This window comes from Crocuta crocuta, unplaced genomic scaffold, assembly GCF_008692635.1.
Source record: "Crocuta crocuta isolate KB4526 unplaced genomic scaffold, BGI_CrCroc_1.0 scaffold102, whole genome shotgun sequence".
NCBI classification, from domain to species: domain Eukaryota; kingdom Metazoa; phylum Chordata; class Mammalia; order Carnivora; family Hyaenidae; genus Crocuta; species Crocuta crocuta.
In genome coordinates, this window is record NW_027530019.1 from 2,323,360 (window position 1) to 2,350,993 (window position 27,634).

The following is a 27,634-nucleotide window of genomic DNA, read 5'->3' on the forward strand; positions in this document are numbered from 1 at the left end:
TAAAATAATTTCAATGCCTGCTGGAAGCTGACAATTTCAATTTACTTTTAAGTCATGCACATTTCATAGTACATGCAAGTTAATTTCAAGAGTTAGGAAAAAATTAAAAGTCTTAAATCAACCCTATCATTTTGTTTATTTATAGAAGTAAGTTAAGCTGGAATCCTTGATTTATTAAAATTTTAGTCTTTCTCACCCTCAGGTGATTTTTTGCTATTATTTCCTCAACTCATTTTTGGCAGGACCTCATTCTCTAGTCAGAGCCAATTGGAATACTGCAGAATGGATGCCAGCTGATTACTGTGGGGTTGACATCTTAAATGAAACATTCTCAAGTCTCACCTGATGACATGGACCAGTTTAATAGCTGTTTCAATTATAACAAGAGGAACAATTTTGAATTGAGGGAGGGAGGTTTCTTGATAAGATCTGCTGTTTGAACAGGGGAAAGCTTGCTAAAGTGGAAAGAATGTTTGGCTTGTAGAATAGACAAAGACTTGAACCCTGGCTCTACCACTTTTCAGGTGTGAGTCTCAATATCTATTAAAATGGGTTAGTAATGGGGTTATCGTGATGATTGGATGAAATTATGTATGTAAAATATCTAGGCCTTTACTGACACAGAGAAACTGCTCAATAAATGTTAGCTGTCATTCCTCACAGTCTTTGTCAAGTTCTGCGAAGCGGGGTTGGTGTTTGTCATTTCGCTCATCAGCAGCATTGTTCTAGAGCTGCAGTAGGAGCACAGAACGCTTCTGCTCTTCATTTCCACCCCAACCTACAGTGCACGGTGTGTTCGCCCCCAGCCATCTCTTTCCTCCCATTGTAGTGTGACTCCTTACCCTGCTCTAATGCTCTGGCTTCACTTTGCTGCTCCAGCAGATGGCCGGTGGAAGTGGTCATTACAATACTTCTTCACCTTCTGAGTGAGGAATTTGTGGTAGGGTTGGGAGTGGGGCTGTCTGTTCTAGAAGTGAGTAGTAGCTTCCACTTTAAACATATGAATTATGAAGGGATAGAGACGGGTTTGGGGGGGATGGTAAAGGAAAGAATAGTTTATTACTAATTTCCCTACATGTCTGGTTCTTTTTCCTTGATTTCTTAGGTAACTCAACTATCTAATGTTGCCTGCATCTTTCTCTATTTCTGGAAATTATAGACCCTTCTAGAAGAGTCTGAGAGCCTGTTGCTAGTACTTCTTTTAGTCTACCCTCTTAGAGTATAATGACTGAAGGCAAGAACATTCACATGACAAAGGGTCATTCAGAAATTATTATAGGCCCTGTATTCAGTGCTGAAGAGACAAAGATGAATGAGAGACACTCCTACCCCCAAGGAGCTCATACTTGCTGAAGGGAGATTAGACATGCAAAGTTATCATTTAGTAGGATAAGAATTCTAGTGGAAGATTGAGGTCATGGGGACACTGAGGATAGAATGCCACCAAATGATGAGGAAAGCCTTCTTCGAGGTGGTGGTACTTTAACACAGATATGAATGATAAATAGGAGCATGCTGGCTGAAAAAGGGGAGATTGTTCTCTTTTGCCAAGCTGTGTATGATTTAATAGAAGAGCTAGGAAAGATGTGTACATATGCCATATGAAAAGTGAGTAATGTGTGTGGGGAGGAGAGAGAATCACATGGGTCAGATTTTTTGGGATTTGGGGACTGGTCATTTACTTTGTTAGTGTTTTTGGTCTTGTTCCCAAAGTGTCTGAGGCATCAAAAAAACTGTTCTTGGTGCTCGCACCTCGGAGTTCCTTGACTGACAAAATGCAGGTTAGCAAAATTTCCCATGAGTCATCTGCATTATTCAGGAACCTTTTGAGTGTTGTCATTGTGGGAGGATACGAAGAAAAGAAAGATGACTGGTGCCTCTTTACGTATGCTGGGACGGGTGTGATCCCGAGAAGGTAGGAGTGCTCTGCTAGGCTGACCCAGCACTGTTTGTGCCCCTTTCTGGCTAGTACCAGTGCAAGCATGTCCCCTGAACCCATCTTTCCAGTGCTCTTCCATTAGTCTCTGTCACTGTTACCTCATCATTGTCAGGCAGGCCTGATTAAACTGTGTTGTAGGAGGACAGATAGTTTTTATTTTCCTTGTGAGCTATGATACAAGTTAAATCTGTGCTAGCATTATTTACTCAGCTTTTGCCTGTTATCATAAAATTTAGCACATCCCCATTTTGTCCTTATTCTCCTTTCTAATCAGGCGTTCCTTTGAATTGTCATTAATCTTCTTTGATGTGTGTTTACATTTTAACATTATCTATTTTAAGCCTTTTTATCTTTTCTTCATCTCCTACAGGGTTTTTTTGTTTTTGTTTTTTTTTTTTTTGGCTTTAGTCACAGTGCCTCAGATCCTTGCTTTCCCTTATATCTGTTCCTACAGCAGTGTTTCCTCTGCCTACTAATTCATGGATCTCTCTTCTCTTAGTCTCTGACTCTTACCCATATCAATTGTGCTTAGTGGCTTCAGGAAAAATCCTGGGGTAGGCCTGTGACGTTTGCCTTTGCTGCATCTCATCCCAATTCTCCCATCTCTTTTCCTTACCTTGTTCTACCTCTGTCTTAAATAAAATCAGCATAAATGTGCTGCTTTACAAACATGGGCCAGGAACTTGGCCAGCCTTAGAGGGGATTCCAGCATGGCTTTAAGGAGTATATGGTCTGGTGTGGGAGGTAGATCTGTAAATAACAAAGATAAAGTCTGAAATATCATAAGATTTTTGAGGGACTCAAAAGATAATGAGGGATAAAATTAGAGTAGCATGAGTAGGAAAAGGGAATGAGGAGCATTACAGGAAAGCCTCACCCTCTACTAGCTAATTATGACAGAGCATGACATTGGACACTCCCTTGTCTTGCTGGCATCTGGGTCCAGTCTGATTCACTTTGGCTAGGGTTATCTTTTGCTAGCTGCTTCTGTTTCACCAAGAAATCCTGAGCACCAAGAAATCCTGGGTGTGTGTGTCCACCCTCATGTGTGATTCCTGCCTGACTCTTGCTACTTTGTTTCATTTGTAGGTTTCTCATATGGTCTTGGGGCCCTGTCTTCCCACTGCAGTCTTCCCATAGTCTCCCCACTGGATGTGGCTGGACAGGTTTAGTCCTGTGTCTCAGAGCTGCTCTATGTATTTTCCTTGCGGGCCTTTGGCATAAGTAGAAAATAGGATTGAAGGTGACACAGGTGATAGGAAGCATTGTCAGGTTGGAATTTCTCTCAGTTTCAGCCGCTAAGGTATATACATGTATATATATATACCTCCCAGACTGACCCAGTTAGTTCTGCTATAGTTGTTTTTGCAGAGTCACCAATCTCCTCGGTTAAGATGGAAAAGAACCATAAAAAGACAATGGTAATAATAGACTGAGTTTTGACCTATTTATCCTTGGATACTTTCCCAAGAGATAGAGGTAGGATAATGGGGAATTTGGTTATCAGGGTGTTGTTTGGTGTTTAAATATCTTGCCTATGGTTAGTGTAAGGGCTTTAGCCTCCCTCGACTATCTGCAAGTGTTGTTAACATCTAGCTCTTGGAAATCTAGCCTTTGGCAAAGTATGCACTTGGTGTTTCTAAACCACTTGTGGAAACCTGAGCTGGAACTTGCTATTGACAAAAGGAAGGTGCTTCTTTCTAGATTTAGTTGAAAATCTCCTCATGTTTGGAGCAGGTTGATCATACTTCTGCAAACTCAATTGGATCCATTTTTTCATTTTTGTGCTTTCACCTATTAGGGTAGTATGTCATTTCATGATCCTGAATCTCATATATTACATATCTCTTCTGGAACCTGTAAATCCTTCCAGAGAAAGTTATAGAAATGCTGCCTTTCTAAAGTGAGTTTCAGACTCAGAGCAGTTGGTACGCAGAAATCTTTATTGAATGAATAAAATTTTAGTAAACTGGGAAGAAACCTATAAAACAACTTTCAGTAACATTTGACATAGAACATGAACAATCATTTCTTATAGAATACACATTTGGTAACAGTCTCAACCTGTACTTACATATTAGCTTATGCTTTTCACAAGGTTTCTATGTGTGAAAGCCCTTGAGATGATCTAAATGAGTACTGCTGCCATTCCCATTTTACAAATTCCTGAAATAAAGGCTGAAATGCCAGTATGATAGTCCTGGGATTAGAACTCATAACCTAGTTCAGTACTTTTTCCTTTGCCAACTGTTCAGACAAAAAATTTACATGAGTTTGTGATAATAAGAGAAAAGTAGAGCAATGGGTAAGTTTTTTCTTTTTCTTTTTTTTTTTTTTTTTACCATACTGCTTTTATTCAATTTAAGAAGATGTCCTTTATTCTGAGATTCTTTTGTTATATACTAAGTACCTAGCTATGAACCACCTGTGTACACAGGCCCTGGGTATAGTGTTGAACAAGGCAGACACAGAGCTTATATTTTAACGAAGGAGAAGTAATAAGTAAACAATAATATAACAATAACTAAGTTCAGGTAGTTTTAGAGCTCTTAAGAAAATAGAGAGAGGCTGCTGGTGGTGGTATTTTTATATGTGATATATTCCTGAAAATGACTATCAGTGTTTAATGTACATAGTGTTTTTAAGGAAGATTCTTCCCTCAGGAATTCAAGCAGTCATAAAACATTTCTTCAGTTTGGTGTTTGGAGGATTCATTCATGTTAATATATTTGTTTTCTTTTTCTTCAAAACTGACCTCAAGTCCAAAATGGGCTTAAGTCCAGAGAATATCTATCTGAGGCTAAAGGTTTTCTGCTCCAAGAACCCCTGATGATTGATTACCATACCTCTTTCATGATATTGAGGCTATGAGAGCCAAACTTACTGCTAGCCAAATCTACCATTTCACTCATCTTTATAAAATAATAAAGGCAAAATACTCGACAACAGTGCTTTCTTACTTTTTTTAAATTAGCAACAGAACTTTCTTCAAAGAATATTCTGGATGCCCAGTCTATAAAACAGCTGTGGCTCCAAGCCACAAGCATACTCTCCTCTTTTCCACACCTTAATGGCTGCTGAGGAATACTTGAGAAGTCACTAAGCCTTTGCATAACACAGGGTGAAAACTGTAATCAAAAATTCAAATTGTAAATCCTGCCATAAAAAGATAGTGGTGTTTTTGAAACTGGAAGAGCCACCATCCCAGAGCTTCACAGTCATGTTTTGGGATTTTTGAAAGTCCACATTCAATGAAAAAATGGTTTTATATGTCCATTTTTACTTAAAAATATTTTCAGGTAGCATTTACTATGTAAAGCGAATTCAAACTTAAATTTTTTTTAATGTTTATTTATTTTTGAGAGAGAGAGAGAGAGAGACAGAGCAGGAGCAGATAGGGAAGGGGCAGAGAGAGAGACACACACATAGAATCTGAACAGGCTCCAGTGCACAGCCTGGCGCGGGGACTGAAGCCACAAACTGTGAGATTACAACCTTAGCCGAAGTCAGACACTTAACTGACTGGGCCACCCAGGCGCCCCAAAGCAAATTCAAACTTTTTAATTGTAGCTGTTAATTCAGAGCATACTTTTCCCTCCAATTTTATTGATATAATTGGCACACACACTATATAAGTTTAAGGTGTACAACATAGTTAATTGACTTACATGTATTGTGAAATTATTATGACAATACAGAGCATACCTTTTATATAATGTGGGCATGATGGTGCTAAAATGGGGCTAAAATACTTTTTTTTTTGCTAGTTTAATTTTTTTCTTCTTGCCTTCTAGTTTGCTAGAGTTTGGATACCGGATCCTGAGGAAGTTTGGAAGTCAGCAGAACTGCTCAAAGATTATAAACCAGGAGATAAAGTCCTCTTGCTTCACCTTGAGGAAGGAAAGGTAAGAATTTTGCTTTAATTTGTTGTCATTGGCATAAAGTGAAGGGAATTCAGAAGTGGGAGTTTGCTGTGACGTACCACACTTCAGATGGAAGTTAAATTTTGAATTAATCTAATATTTTTACTTATTAAATTGAAAAAAAAGCAAAATAGCAAACTCAATTTTCTACCACAATGGGTTAGTCAAAATGGTAGAACTGTAAAAATCTGTTATTTGGTTATAAATTTATTATGATTCGATTTAGATTCACATCTAATCCTTTCAAAGATATGCCTGTTTATTTTTTTTAGGTTAGCATTAATTATTTCATAGTAACTAAGAAAACATTGCTTAAGGAGCCAGCCTGATACTTGTTATTTGTTGCTCATAATCATTTGAGAAATATTTACTGAGAAGCTATTATGTATAAAACTGTTCACTAGCAACCAGAAAAACTTAAAACCATTCATGTCTGTGTATTTTTCTGTCTCCATTCACTGCACTGGTGGACTTCTCTTAGTTACTCATTTTTATTTAATTTTTATTTTTAAATTATTTTTGTAAGTTTATTTATTTGAGAGAGAGGGCGTGTGTGAGCACAAGTAGGGGAGGGTCAGAGAGAGAGAATCCCAAGCAGGCTCTGCACTACCAGTGTGGAGCCCAACGTGGGGCTCAAACTCATGTACCATGAGATCATGATCGGAGCCAAAACCAAGAGTTGGATGCTTAAATGACTGAGCCACTCAGGCACCCGAGTTGTAACTTTTTAATCTCGCCACTGCATTTGACAAGACATGTCACACTTTTTCCTTAAAAACCTTTATGACATTAATTTTCTTTAAACAACTTATCTAGCCAGGGAAACTAGATACAAAGACATGAAAAGTTACATAAAATATAGGATCTAAAGAGTAGTTCAACACCACAATACTAAGGATGTCAAAAGATTATGATGAACTATTACCATATGAGTATTACTCTCCCAACAGTTAGCTTGTATGGAGCACTTACTATCTGCCAAGCATAGTTCTTAGTGTTTTATTTGCTCTAACTCATTTAATCCTCACAATGATCCTATGAAGTAGGGCAGTTATTATTACCACTTTATGGATTAAGGAACCAGGGCTCAGAAAGATTACTCAAGATTATACAGCTATTAGGGAATGAAGCTGGGATTTTAAACCAGAAGATTTATCTTCATGATTTGTGCTCTCACAGCCACTCTGCTATGTTGTAAAGAAAGACAGTAATGACTCTAGGATCCATAAGAGGAAAATTTCATTATTGGCTGCTTTGTCAGGGAAGGCTTCAAGGAGGAGGAATGATTTTGACTGGATCTTGAAAGGTAGATAGAATGTGAATTGACAAGGAGAAGGGGGTAGACCTTATGAGGACTGGAATGTATTTTGGAGATAGTGAATATAACAAGTTGACTGGAGCAGAGATTTGGAAAGGTGTGTTTTGAGTTCCAGGCTTCCATATTAAAGTATCTGCTAAATAGCATGTTGGCAAAAGGTGCTCTTTGACATCAATGTCAGGTAAGAGAGATAGATATATTTATGGTTAGTATGGCACATGATATAATAAAAACAAGGAACAAAAGTAGAACAGAGTGGAGAGTGGTCAGACGGGCTGGTGAAGGTAAGGAGTCAGAGAGACATTGTCTGAAGAATGAGTAGACAAGGGGAAGTGTAATTCAGGGATCCAGAGAACACATGTGAAGGCAGGGAGGCATGCACAGTAATGTGCTTTTGGGAACCTACACAAGTTCCATGTTGTTAGAATGTGAAGTAAGAGTATAGGACTGGCAAGAAGATGGGGGGTGAGAACTAGAGGACCTGGTGATCATGTTAAAACTCTTGGACTTCAAGTGATATGCGATGGGGAGTGATTGTAGTATTTTTAAACAGAGGAAGGATGCCTGATTTATGTTTTGTTTTTTTTTTAAATTTTTTATGTTTTATTTATTTTTGAGAGAGAGAGCAGAGGAGGGTCAGAGAGAGAAGGAGACACAGAATTTAAAGACAGACTCCAGGCTCTGAGCTGGCTGTCAGCACAGAGACCGATGCAGGGCTTGAACCCTTGAACCATGAGATCATGACCTGAGCCAAAGTCAGACGCTTAACCGACTGAACCACCCAGGTGCCCCTGATTTGTGTTTTAGAAAGGATTCATTGGTGGAAGCACGGAGGATGAATTTCAGGAGAGCAAAACAGAGGCAAGGGTAGTTGAGAAAAAGGCAGAGAAGAATTAGCCTGATTAAGAGGGCCTTGAATGTCAAATTAAGGAAATAATGTATTCAACTGCTCTGTGTTAGGTACAACATTAGGCACTGTGAGCTGTATTTTCTTATGTTAATTCTCACAACCCTGTAGGTTGGTAGGTAGTATTATAACTATTTTCCAAATAAGGAAGCCAAGGCTCAGAGATATTAAGTAGTCCTGAGATTACATAGCCAGAGTGACTTTTGTTATTGCAGAGACCAGTGCAAAGACCATTCAGTTTGTGGAAAAACATTATATCCTAATAGACAGGGAGGGAGAGGTCGAGGGGCAGATTATAAATTCCTCTCCATTTAGCATGATTCATTCCAACCTATTTTGAATATTTGACCTCTGTATCTCAGCAATGTTAAGAAAAGTGGCTTTTTACAGAAGCAGTTAGTCCTTCTCTACAATTAAATTATGTTTTTTTTCCTTTTTCCTTGTCATATATTATTTGCCTTTAATACATAAGTGATTATGTATTAATCACTCACATTGAGTGATAATTTCCATGCTGGGCTTTGCCATAAAGCCTTATTTTCCTTGGCTTTAAAGTGAGTAGTACTTCTAAACTTCTGAAGCCAATCACCTCATTAAAAATCAAATGAAAACTATAACTATAATTCCAAAAAACAATACACATATGTATATATATTTACATATGCACATATGTACAGTTAACAGCTAATTTCAGGAGATTCTTAGACCTCTCAGAGTTCAGAGGTTCCCAGATACTTACTACATGCCATGCATTGCATCATTTAATTTTTACCACACCCCTGTGAGCTATTTCTATTATGTCCTTTCTACAAATGAAAGATTAAGATCAAGTAACATACTCAAGGCCACAAAAGAAGTAAGTACCATTTTCAGGATTTGAACCCGGGTTGATTTGACTGTAGAGATAAGCTCTTGACCACTCTTTATTGCCTACTCACTTATCACAGGTGAAGAGAAAGAGAGGGAAAGAAAGAAGGTTATTTAAAGATTAAAGACTTCTGGTTCACTAATGGGTAAAAAGCAGTCTAGGCTTCTCAAGCTATATTAGCAAAAATTATTAATACAGGTTAATACATCTAGTGAGAAAAAAGACTCCATTTCCACCACTTTCTGTGGCTTTGGGGAATGTGCCAGGAAAACAATGCGTTTAATAGTTGAGAAGCAAATCAGGAATAGGAAATAAGCAAAATGCATGGACCTGTTTCACTTTTATTGCCATGATTTATCCAGATGCTCTATCTTGTGCATTTTCAGGATTTGGAATATCGTCTAGATCCAAAGACCAAGGAACTGCCTCACTTAAGAAACCCTGACATACTTGTGGGTGAAAATGACCTCACAGCCCTCAGCTATCTTCATGAGCCTGCTGTGCTCCACAATCTCAGAGTCCGCTTTATTGACTCCAAACTTATTTATACATATTGTGGTAAGTGTACCTTGCTGTCTAAGTGGACCAGGAACTCTTCCCTCTAATGGACATAGACATGGAAATATTGTGCATGGGGACAGAAGACTGTAGTTGGATTTCCTCCTAGAAAGAGAATCACTTGAGTTATCAAAAAAGATTTGCCAGTGTTCATTAGCTCATCGCATTTTGTGCTGAATAAGCTCTTCTGTAAAGTTCATAAATTTGCTCAAAACAAAAAAAAACAAAAAGCTGGGCTGGGCCCATCTTCCGTATTTTCTTCCTTCCAAAGAAATTATTTGCCAAATTCAGTGACAGTTTGCCAGTTATTTTCATCTCTGACAAGAACTGCTGTATGAAGAGTAGCTGTCCAGACTTATCTTTGGAGCAGGTTCAGGTTTAGGAGCAGGTTCAGGTTTAGGAGCAGGTTCAGGTTTAGGAGCAGGTTCAGGTTTAGTGTTCTCTTGTTCTCAGTGCAGGACTGACAACTCACAGCAACTATTCTTGCTTGGTATGTTTGTCTGGGCCCGTGCCCGCTGCACTGTTAGCTGCCAGTGGCCCAGCTCAGGATTCTTCTTTCTCTTAGAAATTAAGCACATGTACATTTGGGCTCCTCCCTGCTTTCCTTCTTTTGTCTTCCTATTTTTTTCTTAACTTTTATTTTCTCCCTTGTCCCTAGCTCTTTTCTCTACTGACTTCTTATCTTTCTTTCACTAATTATTCTCCCCTGGCCTCAGATCTGGGATTTCATTCATTTTCTTTTAAGTCTGTTTGCTTGGTGTAACCAACTCAGCAGTTATCATTTTTTCCTTACTCTGCTGCTTTGGACAGAGACAATTATCTTGTCTTCTTAAAGGAATTTATATCTCTTGTATTCTTGATACTAACTCTTTTTCTTCTTTATTAACTAAATATTTCTGATTCTCAATTTTCATTTCTCCCATCACTTTTTTCTTGTATATATGTTACCTTCTCAGTAAAGCCTTCCCAGCCCACTTTATCTAAATCATAAATTCCTTTACCCCTTCTAAGTTTCCGTCTTCTTTCTCTGTTTAGTTTTTCTCCTTTTTCCTTTTCACTGTCTAACCTGTGGTATTTATTTTTTCTTGTTAATTGTCTGAGTTTCCTACTAGAAGGTCCATGAGGATAAAGATTTGTCTTTTTTTGTTTACTGTTATAAACCTAGCACTCAGAAAACACTTGAGACATACTTGGAACTGAATACATATTTGTTGAATGAAGTCTTCATTAATTTAAAAAACACTTCCTATAAAATTTAAGGAAATATAAAAAAGGTATTTAAAAAGGAAAAATAATTACATGTAATTCACTACTGAAAAATAACCAGTATTATGTTGACATATCCTATATGTGTGTATATGTGAGAGTATAAATAGATATGAAATTAGAATTAGCCTGTAGATAGTTTTGTATCATGTTTTCCTCTGATTTTTAATATTCTTTAGAAACATGATTTGTAGTGGTAGCACAAATGTCGACCATGTCTGTCATATGGATGTAAGAAAATATTTAGCTACTCTTCCTTTATTATATAGTTTGTTTCTGCTCTTCACTCTTGTTAATAATATTATGATAAATACCTTTATGAAAAAAAAACCCTTTGCTTTCTCTGATTATTTCATTTGGATAAATTTCTAAAAGTGTAATTTTTGATTTAAGTATTATAAAAATATGTAAAGTTCTTTCAACATTGCCATAGTTTTTATCTTTAGTAACCTGGGCCAGTTTTTAAATGATGTGTTAGTTAGGTCTGTGTGTAATGTGGTCAGAGACAAAGGCTGTGATATATTTTGATTTTTAACAATTTGTTAGTTTAAGATTATCTGAAGTTGAAATTTGTGTTAACTGTGATTCTTACATTACCAAGTTAAGTATGTCCATTAGTATATCACTGACTTCTTTTGTTTTTTTTACCTCTTTCCCAGGTATAGTCCTAGTAGCTATAAATCCTTATGAACAGCTGCCTATTTATGGAGAAGATATTATTAATGCATATAGTGGTCAGAATATGGGTGATATGGATCCACATATCTTTGCAGTAGCTGAAGAAGCTTACAAGCAAATGGCCAGGTTGGTGGAAGCTCTATTTTTTCATGACTCTTACTAGATGTGATAATTTGTTCTTTGCTGACTCACAGATATTTTAAAATACAGTGAAGAGCAACTGATAAATTATTAGCAACTGATAAATAAATAGCCTTGACTATTTCAGGTGGCCTGCATTATTATGAAAATAACTTCCTATTTATAAGAGAACATACAGTTAAAAATTTTTTTTTAATGTTTTATTTATTTCTGAGAGAGAGAGAGACTGTGTGAGCAGGGGAGGGTCAAAGAGAGAGGGAGACACAGAATCTGAAACAGGCTCCAGGCTCTGAGCTGGCTGTCAGCACGGAGCCTGATGCGGGGCTCAAACCCACAAGCTGTGAGAACATGACCGGAGCGAAAGTCAGACACGCAACTGACTAAGCCACCCAGGTGCCCCAGAACATACAGTTTTTAAAAACTGACTTTGGGGAGCACCTGGGTGGCTCGGTCAGTGAATGGTCCATCTCTTGGTTTTGGCTCAGGTCATGATCTCATGGTTCTTCGGTTCGAGCCCTGCATCAGGCTCCATGCTGACAGTGCAGACCCTGCTTGGGATTCTCTCTCTCTCCCTCTCTCTCTGTCCTTCTCTTGCTCTCGCTCTCTCAAAAGAAATAAATAAACTTCATTTAAAAAAAACTGCCTTTGGAATCTCCTCATGATCTTGTGACTATGTGCAAAGACAGATATTATATTTACAGATGAGTGGATCAAGGGTTAGTGGTAATAGGTGATGTGCTCACTATCATTCAGCTAATGAGTGGCAGAACAGAAATAAAAGGGCTAAGAACAAGAGGAAATCTGTCTGTATTTTAGAGAATTAAATCTGACGGAAACTATGAACTTAATGTTAGTATTATGTTCTAGTGTCCACTGATCCTGAATAGCATCAGTAAAATGTCTTTGATGTTAATCATGGAACCCTAACACTACAAGAATAGAAAACCAGAGGAAAAAGCTACTTTCAGGCCCAGAATATACTCATAATAATGTACTAATACAAAACTATGGATGTATAGAACCATATATATATTTAATTCATATTTCCAGTCTTCAGGTAAGACCAGCATATATCCTCAAGCAATTTATGAAGTGGAGAAAAAACTAATACTGCAGAGGTTTTATTTTCTCCTTTCCAAATGGGGAGAGTGTTTGCACATAATTGGACCAGCATGTGACAGAATTTTAGAAATATTTCATTGACAGAGTCCGTAGAAGTCATTATTGCCCTTTTATTAATAAAATACTATTATTTCTAATAATAGCTATTTAGTACTCTGTCTTTGCAAGATACTGTTTAATTGCCTTCCATTTTGTTAAGTAATTTTTATCCTCACAGGAGCCTTCTGAAGTTGGTCCTATTATTGATCTTCATTTTACAAACGAGAAAATTTAAGCAGTAAGAAGTTATTTAACTTTCCTAAGGCCACATAACTAGGAAGACTAGCTTTCAAATTCCATTAGTCTAACACTATAAAATATTATCATATTAAGTATAAAATGACTATAGTTTTGTACTACATAAGATGCTGTATTATACCACATATTTTTTTTTTAAATGTTTTATTTATTTCTAGGAGAGAGAGAGAGAGAGAGACAGCGTGAGCAGGGGAGGGTCAGAGAGAGAGGGAGTCATAGACTGAAACAGGCTCCAGGCTCTGAGCTGGCAGTCAGCACAGAGCCCGACACGGGGCTCGAACCCACGAACTATGAGATCATGACCTAAGCGAAAGTTGGACGCTTAACCGACTAAGCCACCCAGGCGCCCCTGTATTATACCAGATATTATTATAAAATAGGAACTAGTGTCAAAAGTGTGAGAAATGTTACTTTTTAAGCTTTAAGATGGAATTTACCATCTACCAGCATAATTTTCCCCTAAAATTAGAAAACCCACCAGTATTTAATTTATATAGTCCTGGAGCATTACAATACAAGTTAGCACTGCACAAGTACAGCCAGAGAGCTGTCAGGCAGAGAGGGAATTGCATGGAGTGCTAGGCCCTAAAAATTATATCTAAAAAATGTTATATTGCTCATAGAGAATTAAATGACTTCTTTGAAAATACTAATCTGAAAAATACTAATATGAAAGTCTGGTTTGTAACATCTTTGTCATAGGAAATCCAAGAATAGTGTTAGATCTATATGAATATTTCTGGCTTTTCAACCCTAGATTTACTTTGGTTTCCTAACATTTTTTCAAGCCTCATTGTTCATTCCCCTATGACTCAGCTAGTCAGTGTGATTTCTTTACTGCAGTTTCACTGGTTTCTTTTCCTTTTGCTCAGTTTGTTTTTTTAGGCAGTTTTAAAATACACTTCAGTTATGATATTATGTTCACCATTTATAAATTTGTACACAGAAAATGTGCTACTACAGCTAATTAGACCATGTCTCTTAGGCCTACAGTTGGAGATAGATATTGCAGGATCCTTTCTTGGCATTTTTTCCTTACCAAGTGATGATGTGCCATTCTTAGCAGATGTGAATCCCGGAGTTTCACATTTCCAGTACTCCCAGAAGCCTACATCTTCAGGGAAGGTCGTCACTTGTTCACTAGACCTTTTATTGAACACCATCCAGACACTGTCCTACACATAGGAGACACAACAGCAAACAAAGAAGACAAAACAGACAAAGTTCTTACCCTCCTGAAGTGACGGACAAGATACAGTTTTTCCCATATTAATAAGTGCTATCCTGGAAAGTAAAGTTAGGAAAGTGGGTAAGGAATGCCAGGTAGGCCAGAAGGTATATGTACTAGGCTCAGGGAAAGCCTCATTATAAAATTGCCTCTCCATTTTTTTCCAAACTTAAAAAAACCTTAGACTTACAAAAAGATTGGAAAAATAGTACACAGAGGTACCATATGCCCTATATCCAGTTTCCTTAAATGTTAACATGTTATATAACCATAGTAAATGAAACCAGCAAATTCACATTCTTCTAATACTGTTAAGTAATCTAAAAACCTTGTTCACAGTTCATCATTTCCCCTTCAATGCCCTTTTTCTGGTCTAGGATTCAATCTAGAATCATACATTGTACCTCATTCAGTCTCCTTAGGCTCCTCCAATCTAGAACCATCCATTAGTCCTCTTTTCTTTGATGATTAGTTTGACACTTTTGAATACATACCAGCCAGTTCTCTTGTAGGCTCTGAGGACACAGCAGTAGAAAAATTAGGCAAAATAGACTCTAAAAATTCTTACCGTCCTGCAAGTTTACGTTTTTTTTCCCTGATTGAGTAATTGAGGCTAGCCATGCATTTTGGATAGGCATATCACCGAAGTGGTGTGCCTTTCATCATACAGAGGTGATACAAGATACTAATTCCTAGGAATGTTAACTTTCATAACTTAGTTAAGGCAGTATCTACCAGATTTCTCTATTATAATTATTATTTTATTTTTTAAAATGTTTTTAAATGTTTATTTATTTTTGAGATAGAGACAGAGCACAAGCAAGGGAGGGGCAGAGAGAGAGGGAGACACAGAGTCCAAAGCAGGCTCCAGGCTTTGAGCTGTTAGCACAGAGCCTGATGCAGGGCTCAAACTCACAAACCATGAGATCATGACCTGAGCCAAAGTCAGACAATTAACTGACTGAGCCACCCAGGCGCCCCTATAATTATTATTTTAAACTTTGAAATTAATAAGTATATTATGGGAAAATACTTTGAGACCATGTAAATACCCTATTTTTCATCATATTTTTGCTTACTAATTTGAACATCCATTGATGATTCTTGACTGCAACAATTATTACTGTGGTGTTGGTCAAGTGGTCATTTGCTATTTTCTACTCTAAGGAAGAGCTATTCTTTCCCCCCCATTTATTTAGTATTTATTTTTTATTTGTATCAGTATGGACTCATGGGTATTTATTTTATCTATGGATTATTCTCTATTTACTATCACTATTTTGTTCAAATTCTGTCAGATTCATTTTGTTCAAACCTTGGAGCTCTCTTCAAGTGTCCTTTCAATAGTCCTTTATTATGTTTTGATCATTTCTTACTTTCTAGCATCATGTGGCTCATTTTCTGATTTCCTTACCCCAACCCTAGATTCAGCTATTTAATTTCTTCAGGGAGCCTTGGTTTCTTTTTGGGCAGAATGGTACTTAGAAGCCAACATCTCTCTGCTAGGAGTGCTCATTACTACTGGGGCATCGTCTTTTTCTTTTTTTCTTTTAATTTTTTTCCCCCGTCTCTTCAGAGTCTCTTATCCTCATGAAGGTCAGTACAGTTCTGTGAAAAGGTGGGGCATCGTCTTTAAGCCTCATTCACAGAGCTAGGAAATAAAGGTTTTCCTACAGCCTTACTGACAGGATGTGTTGTCATACGTTTAAAATTTTGCCACACTGACAGGTGATAAATGGTATCTCAGTGTTGTGTTAGTTTGCCTTTGTCTAAATATGAAAGTTGTACAGTTTTATACACACACACACACACACACATTCTGTACATGTCTGTATCTATTTTTATGTATGTCTGTATATATATTTTTAAAAAATGAGTTCATATTAATATATCCAGTTCCAGTTCAACACTATTGTTTTTAGTTTTGCTTTATCTTTTTCCTTCTTTTATCTCCTTTCTTTGGTCTTGAGAAACCTGGTCTCAATATAATTTGTTTGCTTAATCCTAGAATGCTCATAAAGTGGTAAACTTTCAGAAATATTAGCCCATACCCTTGTGAGAAGCAAATTTACCACTCAAGTACAATATTTGTGTCCAATTAATTTCTTTAGCCTTATGGAATATAAAGTACTGATTTCCAAAGTTACTTAGGTTAGTTTTTTATATTATCCATTTTATTAGTTTATTCAACCACTTTCCCATATATGGTCATTTAGATTGTTTTCAACATTTTGCAGTTATAAACAATGCTGTAATAACCTTGTGCGTATGTATTTCTGTATTTCGGGAAACGTAGCTTCAGGTAGGTTGCTAAAAGTAGCATTTTTAGGTCAAAAGGTAGGTGTAAATGTAGTTTTGTAGGTATTGCCAAATTCCCTCTAGAATGGTTATACTGATTTGCATTTCTGCCAAAAATGTTCAAGAATGCCTGCTTCCCCATAGCCTCATCAACAAAAAATATGTAGTTTTTCTTTGTAGCTCTTCACTATCCAGTGGTATCTCAATATTGTTTTCATTTGTATTAAAATATGAGTGGGTTTGAACATCTTGTTATATGTTTAAAAGTCATTTTATTAATGTTTTTGTTTCTTTGTTCATGCAGTGAACTGTCCATATATGTCTTTTCAGTTTTTCTGTTGTGTGGTTAGTCCTTTGATCCTCAATTTTAAGAGTTAAAAAAATGCATTAGCAATATTAGCTCTTTGTGGTATATATTGTAAATATCCCCCTTCCATTTATAAGTTATCTTTTGATTTTCTTTGTACTGTTTTATTCCCCATGCAAATTATCAATTTTTTATTTTATTACTCTAGATTTTGAGTCAGTGTTAAAAGCCTTTCTTTAGGGGTGCCTGGGTGGCTTAGTTAGTTAAGTGTCCAACTCTTGATTTCAGCTCAAGTCATAACTCATGGTTCCTGGGTCTGAGCCCTGTATCAGGCTCTTGCTGACACTGAGGAGCCTGTTTGGGATTCCCTCTCCTCCTTTTTATTCCCCTGCTCTCTCTCTTTCTCTCAAAATAGATAGATAAACTTTTAAAACACCAGGGTATATACCAGGGTAAAAGAGGAATTTATCTTGTTTTCTTCTCATCTTTGTATAGTTTTATAATTTACCGTTAGGTCCCTGATCCCATTGAAGTTTATTCTTTTGTATGATAAGAGATATGGATCTAAATTTATCTTTTTTCCAAATGACTATCTAGTTATCCCAGAATCACTTATTAAGAAACCTATTTTGCCCCACTTATTTCAGATGCCACTTATCATATCCTAGGTTTTCTCATGTTTTAGAGTTAATATCTTGGCTCTGTCCTTTTCAAAACCTTCCTTTATCTATTCATGCCCCAGTATCACACTGTTTATTTTTTTTTTAATGTTTATTTTTGAGAGAGAGAGAGTGAGAGATAGAATGCAAATGAGGGATGGGCAGAGAGAGAGAGACAGGGGATGTGAAGCAGGCTCTGTGCTGACAGCCAGGAGCCTGAAGTGGGGCTCAAACTCATGAACCACAAGACCATGACCTAAGCCAAAGCTGGATACTAACCAGCTGAGTCACCCAGGCACCCCTTCACACTGTTTTAATTATAGTGGCTTTATAGTATTTTTTAAATGTTTGGTACCATTAAATCCTCTCAGAGTTTGTCTTTTTCATGATTTTCCTAGCTATCTTTAGGTTATTTGTTCTTTCATAGAGACTTTGATATCAACTTACCTAGCTCCATGAAAATTTAATCTGTCTTTTGAGTAGTAATATGAAGGAAAGGGAGTGCCTGGATGGCTCAGTTGGTTAAGCATCTGACTCTTGATTTTGGCTCCAGCCATGATCTCAGTTTGTGAGTTCAAGCCCTGTGTTTGGCTCTGTGCTGACAGCTCCGAGCCTAGAGCCTGCTTGGGATTCTTTCTTTCCTTCTTTCTCTGCCCCTCCCCCATTCACATTCTCTGTCTCTCTCAAAGCAAATAAATAAGACTTAAAAAAAATATTACATAAAGGAAAGGAGAAAGTAAGTCATTCACATATCTGGAGAAGAGTATTTCAAGCAGAGAGATAATCAACTGCAAGGACCCTACCAGGAGATATGGTCTATCATAGCAAATTTGACTTCTCTGAGTGCGGGTTTTGAGGAGAGGAATGGCCTGATCTTGCAGCTATGATAAAAATTGACCATAGATTGCTGTCAAAAATGCATATCCTAAATCTAATCAGGAAGAAACACCAGAAAAACTAAAAATGAGGCGCATTGTACAAAATAACTGTAGATACTCTCCAAAATTAAGAAGGTCAAAAAAGCCCAAGAAAAGCTGAGGAACCATTTAGATTAAAGTCGTTGAACAATATATGCAATTAAATGCAATGAATATTCTGAATTGAATCTGTAAGGATGGTGGAGGGAGGGTAAACTGTAGAGAATGTTGCTGGATGGTTGATAAAATGGGAATATAGACTGTGAAATAAATAATATTACTATGTCAGTGTTAAATTTCTTGAGTTTGATTACTATAGACATGTAAAAGTATGTCACTCTTCTTAAGAAATATAGTACTCTAAATTATGTAGGAGTTATCATGTCTATAACCTACTCTTGAATATTTCAGAAAGTATAAGAGAAATAGGTTAATAAAACAAATAGGCAAAACCTAAACATTTGGTGAATATGAGTAAGAATATATGGGAGTTCATTTTACTAGTTTTGTAATTTTCTATGAGTTTGAAATCAATGAAAGAAACAGTTTGAAATCCTATCAAAACCAGTTAGAAAACAAAAGCAAAAATTAAGAGAACAATTGATAATAGAACAAGGGTAGACTCCAGGAGACTAGTTAGGAGGTTTTCATATTGATCCAATTAAGAAATAATGATAATCCAGTTGAACATTATATCAGTGGAGATGGTAAAAGTGGATGGATGGATTCTGGATGTATTTTTAAAATAGAGTGGACAAAGCCTTGCTTACGTGAGGGTATGAAAGAAAAAGAGGAGTCAGGGATGGAGGCAAGGTGTTTGGTCTGAGCAGCCAAAAGGTGGGAGTTGCCATTTACTGAGATGGAGGAAATGGAAGAAAGAGCAGGTTTTGTATGTGGGGTGGACGGGAGGGAGAAGGAACGGTTGGAGTTTCATTTTAGGTAGCTATCCTCGAAGCAAAACTGATACAAATGATTCTTCCCCAGGAGGCATATGTCCAATGACAATAGCAATAACCAGGATCCTTGACTCAGGACTCCTTTCTAAGCTCTCATAGAGAGCAGTGCCCTCACAGAACATCTTCACAGTCTAGCCTCTTACTTTTCTATTTTTTTTTTAAAGCTTAAAAAAAATTTTTTTTAACATTTATTCATTTTTGAGAGAGTGAGAGAGAGTGCGAGTTGGGGAGGGGTAGAGAGAGGAAGACACAGAATCCGAATCAGGCTCCAGGCTTTGAGCTGTCAGCACAGAGCCCGACGTGGGGCTCGAACCCATGAGTGGTGAGACCATGACCTGAGCCGAAGTTTGATGCTTAACCAACTGAGCCACCCAGGCGCCCCAAGCCTCTTAACTTTTAATTGACTGACAGAGGAGATGTGCAAATGTTGGTGGGCTTCTGTGTCTGTTTTTCTTCTCATATTCTTGTTTCCCATTCTTGTCAGTCTTTTCTCATGCAGGCACTGATTGCTCTTTGGTAACTAAATGACAGTAAATTTTCCTTAACACATAAGTTTTTTTTCCTTTTATTTCCTTAAAACCAGGTAATATTGATTACTTTAATTTGGTTGATTTTCTTTCCATTGTAAAAGGTAAATAAACTTTTTTTTACTAAGTTTAATTTATAGGTTTTCTTTTGTAAAAAAAAAAAAAAAACAGCTATTTTGAGAGAGAGAGCAGGCACGCAACAGGGTGGGGGTGGGGGGAGCAGAGTGGGTCAGAGGCAGACAGAGCAGGCAACAGAGGATCCAAAGCAGGTTTTGCACTTGTGAGCACAAAGCCAAATTCGGGGCTCAAACTCATGAACTGAGTTCATGAACCCCTGAACGGCGGTCGGACACTTAACCAACTGAGCCACCCACGCACCCCTGGGTTTTCTTGAAATGAATTAGTTTATATGCATAACCTTGGTATAATGCAAAAGATCTCTGTACTAATCACACATGCATCAATAAATAACTATGTAAGGTTAAATCTCCTCATCTGCCTCAGTCTCAGTTTTATTACCTATAAAATGGAGCAATTTCGGGTTGCCTGAGTGGGTCAATCAGTTAAGTGTCCGACTTCAGCTTAGGTCATGATCTCACAGTTCTTGGTTTCGAGCCTCACATTGGGTTCTGTTCTGGCAGCTCAGGGCCTGGAGCCTGTTTCAGATTCTGTATCTTCCTCTCTCTCTCTGACCCTCCCCTGTTTGCGCTGTCTCTCTCACTCAGAAATAAACAAAACATTAAAAAATTAAAAAAAGAATGCTGGTGTTATTTTGATAGGGATTACATTGAAGGTGTAGATTGCTTTGAGTAGTGTCAACGTTTTAACAATATTTATTCTTCTAATCCATGAGCGTGGAATGTTTTTTCATTTTTTTGTGTCTTCTTCAGTGTCTTTCATAAGTTTTTATAGTTTCTAGCGTGCAGATCTTTTACCTCTTTGGTTAGTTTTATTCCTCGGTATTTTATGATTTTTGGTGTAGTTGTAAATGGGATTGATTCCTTGGTTTCTTTTTCTGCTGCTCCATTATTGGTGTATAGAAATGCAACTGATTTCTGTTCATCGATTTTTATATCCTGTGATTTTGCTGAATTCATGTAATCAGTTCTAGGAGTATTTTGGTGGAGTCTTTTGGGTTTTCCACATAGAGTATCATATCATCTGCAAAGAGTGGAGGTTTGACTTCTTCCTTGCCAGTTTGGATGCCTTTTATTTCTTTCTATTGTCTGATTGCTGAGGCTAGGACTTCCAACACTATGTTGAACAGCAATGGTAAGAGTGGACATCCCTGTTGTGTTCCTGACCTTAGGGGGAAAGCTGTCAGTTCTTCCCCATTGAGGATGATATTAGCTGTGAGTCTTTTGTGTATGGCCTTTATGATCTTGAGGTATGTTCCCTCTACCCCTACTTTCTTGAGGGTTTTTATCAAGAAAGGATGCTGTATTTTGTCAAATGCTTTCTCTGTGTCTATTGAGAGGATCATGTGGTTCTTATCCTTTTTTTTTTATTAATGTCATCTGTCACATTGATTGATTTGTGGATATTGAACTAGGCCTGCATCCCAGGAATATACTCCACTTGATTGTGGTGAATAATTCTTTTAGTGTATTGTTGGATTTGGTTTGCTAGTATCTTGTTGAGAATTTTTGCATCCCTGTTCATCAGGGAAATTGGTCTGTAATTCTCCTTTTTAGTGGGGTCTTTGTCTGGTTTTGGAATCATTGTAATGCTGGCTAACGCCGCATCTAAGTCATCACAGTAAAAAACACAACTTTGGAAGAGAACCTTCTATCACATGAATTTAATATTTTGTCTCTCTTTTTTTAAAATTTCTGAGAGAGAGAGAGAGAGAAAGAGACGGCGTGAGCAGGGGAGGGTCAGAGACAGAGAGGGAGACACAGAATCCGAAGGAGGCTCCAGGGTCTGAGCTAGCCATCAGCACAGAGCCTGATGCGGGGCTCAAACCCACAAACCGTGAGATCATGACCTGAGCTTAACCAACTGAGCCACCCAGGTGCCCCAATATTTTCTCTTTTTAACAAGTGGTTAAATAAGGGAGAAACAGACTGATTGCCTGCAAAAAAGTAAAACTCTAGATTTTGTTTCATGCAAACATGTTTACTTATAAGCTAAAAATTAGATGTAGGTGCTTGTACAGTTAACTAAGGTAAATGGGAACACCCAGTGTATGGCTATCAGAGAGTCAACATCAACATGGGTGGATTTATTAGTTGTGTTCCGCATGAGTCAGGTCTGAGGTTCGCATTACTTAGTCATGAATGACCAGGATGTGAATGAAAAGTATGCTCATTAAATTTGCAGAGAACAGGTTGATGGTCTTAGAAGATCTGAATAGTATTCAATATGACATGATGAACTAGAGAGATTACATTTTTTAAAGAGTAAAGTTCCAAAGGAAAATCTATAAAAGAATACACCTGATATAAAATGAAAAAATTTTTAATGTTTATTATTTTTGAGAGAGAGAGAGAGAGACGGAGCGTGAATGGGGGAGGGGGAGAGAGAGAGGAGACATAGAATCCGAAGCAGGCTCCAGGCTCTGAGCTGTCAGCTCGAACTCAAAAGCTGTGAGATCATGATCTGGGCTGAAGTCAGATACTTAACTGACTGAGCCACCCAGGTGCCCCTAATATAAAAACTTAATAGATGAAAGAAAAGACTGGGCTGACCAAATAGGTACAGATATAGAGACTAGATAGATACAGATACTGAGGACCAAAGAAGGAAAATGGACTAAAGTGTAACTCCTCTCTTTGATCAACGCAGAGTGGATATTCTATTCGTGAATAATTTTTCCCCTTAGATTTCAGGTGTCTCTCTATAACTTAATTCCCATTGCCTTCTTCCTATACAATCTATTTTTCGCCTAATCATGTAAAAGTCAATTAAAACATCACCTTTTCAAGAAAACATTTCCTGACTTCCCCTCCTCACATTTCCCACCAATTTCATATCCTTCCTCCCTTATTTCAATGCTCTTGTACAGACCTCTTTTCTAACAATTACTTTACTGTATTTTAACTGTACTTTCAGTCTCTCTCAATAAGCAATGACCCCAGAATCTTTTATGTTCATAAAATGATTGGTACTTTGTGGCTGCTCATTACATGTTTGTTGAATAAATGAATGAAGCAGTATTTTTAGGTGGGGACTTTCAGTTCACATTAGAGTTTCTGAAACCAGCATTGATAGAACAGGTCAGAAGAGCTCACCTCCAAGGCACCTAGTACGCAGGTATTTAGGATTACTGTAGAGGCCCTTGAGAAACTGTCCAAACCAGAAATTATAAATCTGTGGTTCATGCATCCTTAAGATGGTCCTTATTGATTGGACCTGTCCAGATTGATCTGTCCTTATGAAAAGTGGAGAATCTCTGTTCTTTAACTAGGTTTTATCAGGCTTTTGAAGTTCTATCTGTTTCCTAAAAGTAGAAAGAAGGCTCTTGTATTGTAATAAGGACAAGAGTACTTGAAGGATTATAAATACTGGCTGATTAGATAATCAAAATTTCAAAGAACTATAAATTATTATTTACATATATATAACCATTTAAAGTTCACAGCTCAAATGAATAGAAGAGGATAGACTGTAATATTCACCTTGAACCATAAATTTAAAAAAATTTATGTATTCAAGTATAATTAACATATAGTGTTACATTAATTTAGGTTTACAATACAAAGATTCACTAATTCTATAATGAATAGAGATGAAGAAAAAGGATTATTATACATTATTCAGTGCTCATCACGATAAGTGGACTCTTAATCCCCTTCACCTATTTCACCCATCCTCCCAACTCACCTCCCCTCTGGCAACCACCAGTTTGTTCTCTGTATTTAAAAATCTGTTTTCTTTTGCCTTTTTTCTTTGTTCATTTATTTTGTTTCTTAAATTCCACATGTGAATGACATTATGGTATTTGTCTTTCTCTGACTGACTTATTTCACTTAGCATTATATCTTCTAGGTCCATCCATGTTGTTGCAGATTGTAGGAGCTCAGTCTTTTATGGCTGAGTAGCATTTCATTGTGTAAATATATCACATCCATTCAGCTATGGATGGACATTCGTGTTGTTTCCATATCTTAGCTGTTGTAAATAATTCTCCAGTAAACATAGGCATATATTTATATCTAATCTATATTTTCAAATTAGTGTTTTTATTTATTTATTTTTTTGGCTAAATATCCAGTAGTGAAATTACTGGATCATAGGGTGATTCTATTTTTACATTTTTGATGAACCTCCATACTGTCTTCCACAGAGGCTTCATCAGCTTGCATTGTCACCAACAGTGCATGAGGGTTCCTTTTTTTCATCTTTGCCAACACTTGTTGTTTCTTCTCTTTTTGATTTTAGCCATTTGACAGGTGTGAAGTGATATCTCATTGTAGATTTGATTTGCATTACCCTGATGATGAGTGATGACGACCATCTTTTCATGTGTCTGTTGGCCATCTGTATGTCTTCTGTAGAAAAATGTCTATTCTTGGCTTCTGCCTATTTTTAAATTGGAATATTTGGGGGGTTTTGGTATTGACTTGTGTAAGTTCTTTAAATAGTTTGGATGTTAACCCCTTATTGAATGTGTCATTTGCAAATCTCTTCTCCCATTCAGTAGGTTGCCTTTTTTGTTTTGTTGTGCAAAAGCTTTTTATTTTGATAAATAAAAATAGCACCTTGGTGGCATAGTTGGGTAAGCCTCTGACTCTTGATTTCAGCTCAGATCATGATGTCACAGTTCATGAGCCCCACATTGGGCTATGGGCTGTTAGTGCAGAGCCTGCTTGGGATTCTTTCTCCCTCTTTCTCTGCCCTTGCCCCACTTGCGCAACGTTTCTTCTCTGGAGGACCCCTGGATTTAAGATGGAATGCTCTACTAACCTTGGGAAAAAGGGAAAACTGTCTGCCAAAATGTTGGGGAAATATAAAGGAAATAATAAAATCCCTTAAAAACATTTAAAAACTATTGATCATATGGATCCAGGATCCTCTGTCCTAGAAAAGAAAATGTATATGGCATGTGCTTTCTATCAGTGCATGTATGTGTGTATTTGTACAAATCTCTGTTCATTTGAACAATTTTTGATCTTATTGTCTTTATATTTTTCTTCTTCCCCATATTGTAGGAATGGGCTCCTTAACTTGAATTTTTTTATTGATTTTTGATACTTTTGATATTGACTTGAAGTAGCCTTTTAAAGGCAGTACAGTTTAGCAATTCACATTAATAATTTTGTTGGACTTGTGGAAGTCTCCTCACTTTGTTTGCTCTTGGAAGGAGTGCTGTCCCACAGGGCATAGTGACAGAGCTGAATTACAAAGAGATCATTTTCCTACTCATATTGTAGAAGGGAATCCAAAAACTGTTGATACTGTGCCTTGATTAATGTTTCAAAAAAGGTGAATTCTGGGAATGTCTTAAATAACTAAAAGAAAGCGCACTGGAGCCACAATGAGAACTGTTTTATTAGATGATTTATCTTGAAATAAGTTATGAATGAACAGAGACAATGGGAGTATCCAGTTCTACCTACAAATTCAAGTAAAAAGAAAATGAGATGATGAGTATGAGATTCCATGTTGTGTCATAAAGATGGGGATTACATGCAAGCTTGTACTATACAAATTAAGCATTCCTTGGTTGTCACCTTGATCCTCCTGATTTCCCCACAATATGGGAGTCTGGGTGTCAGGAATAGGCTGCTATCTGTCCCTGGTAGTGTGATATAAGTGTGTATAGTCAGGCCTCAACTGTGTACTCTCACTGTATTTTTCAAGGTCTATAAAATAAGACAGTTAGCCTCATTTCTCAAAAGAGAAAGAAACTTTTCCTCAGAAAAGTCCTAAATTTCTACTTGGAACATTTATTGCCAAACACTGTGAATTCTATCACTTTGATGTCTCTGAAACCCATCTCCCCTCTCAGTCAGGACCACCACAGCCTTTACTCAGACTTTCATAACTTTTCATCTGGATTCCCTGCTGCGGATACTCCACATTGCTGCCAGTGTGATTTTTACTAACTAGATTGTGTTATCTTCTGTTTAAAATCCTGTAATGGCACTCCATCATTTTTAGGTAAACTTCAGATTCCTTAACCTCTCATGTAAGATTTATGGTCAGGTTCCTGATCATCTCTGCAACCTTATCTGTCATAACTCCATGTTCCAGCCAAACTGAATTATAACTTCTCATTAAAATTATAATTGTAATTTCTTATGCTTCTGAGCTTTTATTTTTTTATCTCTTTTCCCTGGTATGTTTCCTTTCTAACTGCTTCATCCCTTGCTTTTTCCTAGTTAGGAAAACGTTCTAGTTAGTTTCCTAGTTAGTTTCCAAGTTCTAGACCTTGTACTGGTATCTCTCTAGGGAGCCTTTCTTGATAATCTCTTCCTCCTTTCAGTGCCCCATCACAAGTATTTTAATATTTAATTACTAGCTCTCTCATTCCTGTTAGACTATTACCCACTTGAGGACACAGATCCCAGCTTATTCTATTTGTGTCCCTAGTATTTAGCACAATGTTTACCATGCAGTAGGTGTTTGATAGGTGTATTAGGTGTATTTGTTGGATAAATAAGTCTCCTTTAAAAGATAAAAAGATCATCTTCTGTAGTAGAATAACCTCCCCATCTTGTGGCCTTATAGGATAGTCCCACTAAAAATCTTTGAAGTTATCTTGATCCTGTCCCTTTGTAAATTAAGGGCACAAATGATACCACCTTTATGTACTTGTTCTGTTATTTTGATGAAAAGCTGATTGCTGGTTCCATCTCAGGAAGTACAAGTTTCCTACTTTTGTTCTAGTATAAACTGGAGTCTAAGCAGAGAGATTTATTATTAGGCTAGATTGTATATTGAACTTCTGTTTACTTATAATCAATACACACTTATTGAGTATCTGTGATGTGTCAGGCTCTGGACTAGGTGCTGGATATTAAAGATAAAGATGATTTAGGTCTTTATCCTAAAAAAAATGATAGTCTCCTGAGCAAGTATATCAGAGTTTTTGAGTCATTGTGTGGATGAATTAAAGATGTAATAGCAGATAGTATTTGAGTTCTGACATATTTGAACAAATCACCAACAAATAAATGAACCGTTTCTTCTCTACTAATGAAGATACTTTCAGCAGGAGCTGGAGTTTGTGTGAGACATTACTTTATGGACTATTAACTGTTAGACAGTTTGTAATTTTAATAGGATTTTCTTCCAAATTCCTTTGCTGTGTGTCCTTTCTGTTCTGAGGTGATTAACAACAGTACTGTAATATACTAGAATTATTATCCAGAAATCAAATAATGTATTTCAGATGTATACACACAAAAAATTCAGAGACCCTCTATTATAGATTCACACTTAGATGTGATACTCTTTGATTTGATGCTTGATATCTTCTTCCCCCTCTCTGTTCACTACTAGTTTATAAGTAGTTATGGGGTTTTTTTTGTTTGTTTGTTTATTTATTTTAAGAGAGAGGGAGAAAGATAGAATGCACATGCGAGAGGGGAAGTTCAGAGAGAAAGAGGGAGAGAGAGAATCCCAAGCAGGCTCTGCAGCATTAGCACAGAGCCCAGTATGGGGCTCGAACTCACAAACCCGTGAGATCATGACCTGAGCCAAAATGGAGTCAGACACTTAATTGACTGAGCCACCCAGGTGTCCTGTAAGTAGTTATTTTTATTAGGAAATATCATT

At 37.1% G+C, this 27,634-nt stretch overlaps 1 protein-coding gene across 1 annotated transcript in view; it reads left to right on the forward strand.

Moving 5' to 3' along the window:
• MYO5A (myosin VA) overlaps positions 1-27,634 on the forward strand; it is a 164,523-nt gene that overhangs the window by 36,317 nt on the left and 100,572 nt on the right. The window contains exons 3-5 of the mRNA XM_077764363.1: positions 5,734-5,844; positions 9,342-9,513; positions 11,439-11,583. Of these exons, the coding sequence (XP_077620489.1) occupies positions 5,734-5,844; positions 9,342-9,513; positions 11,439-11,583 (428 nt within the window). The remainder of the gene's footprint in view (positions 1-5,733; positions 5,845-9,341; positions 9,514-11,438; positions 11,584-27,634) is intronic.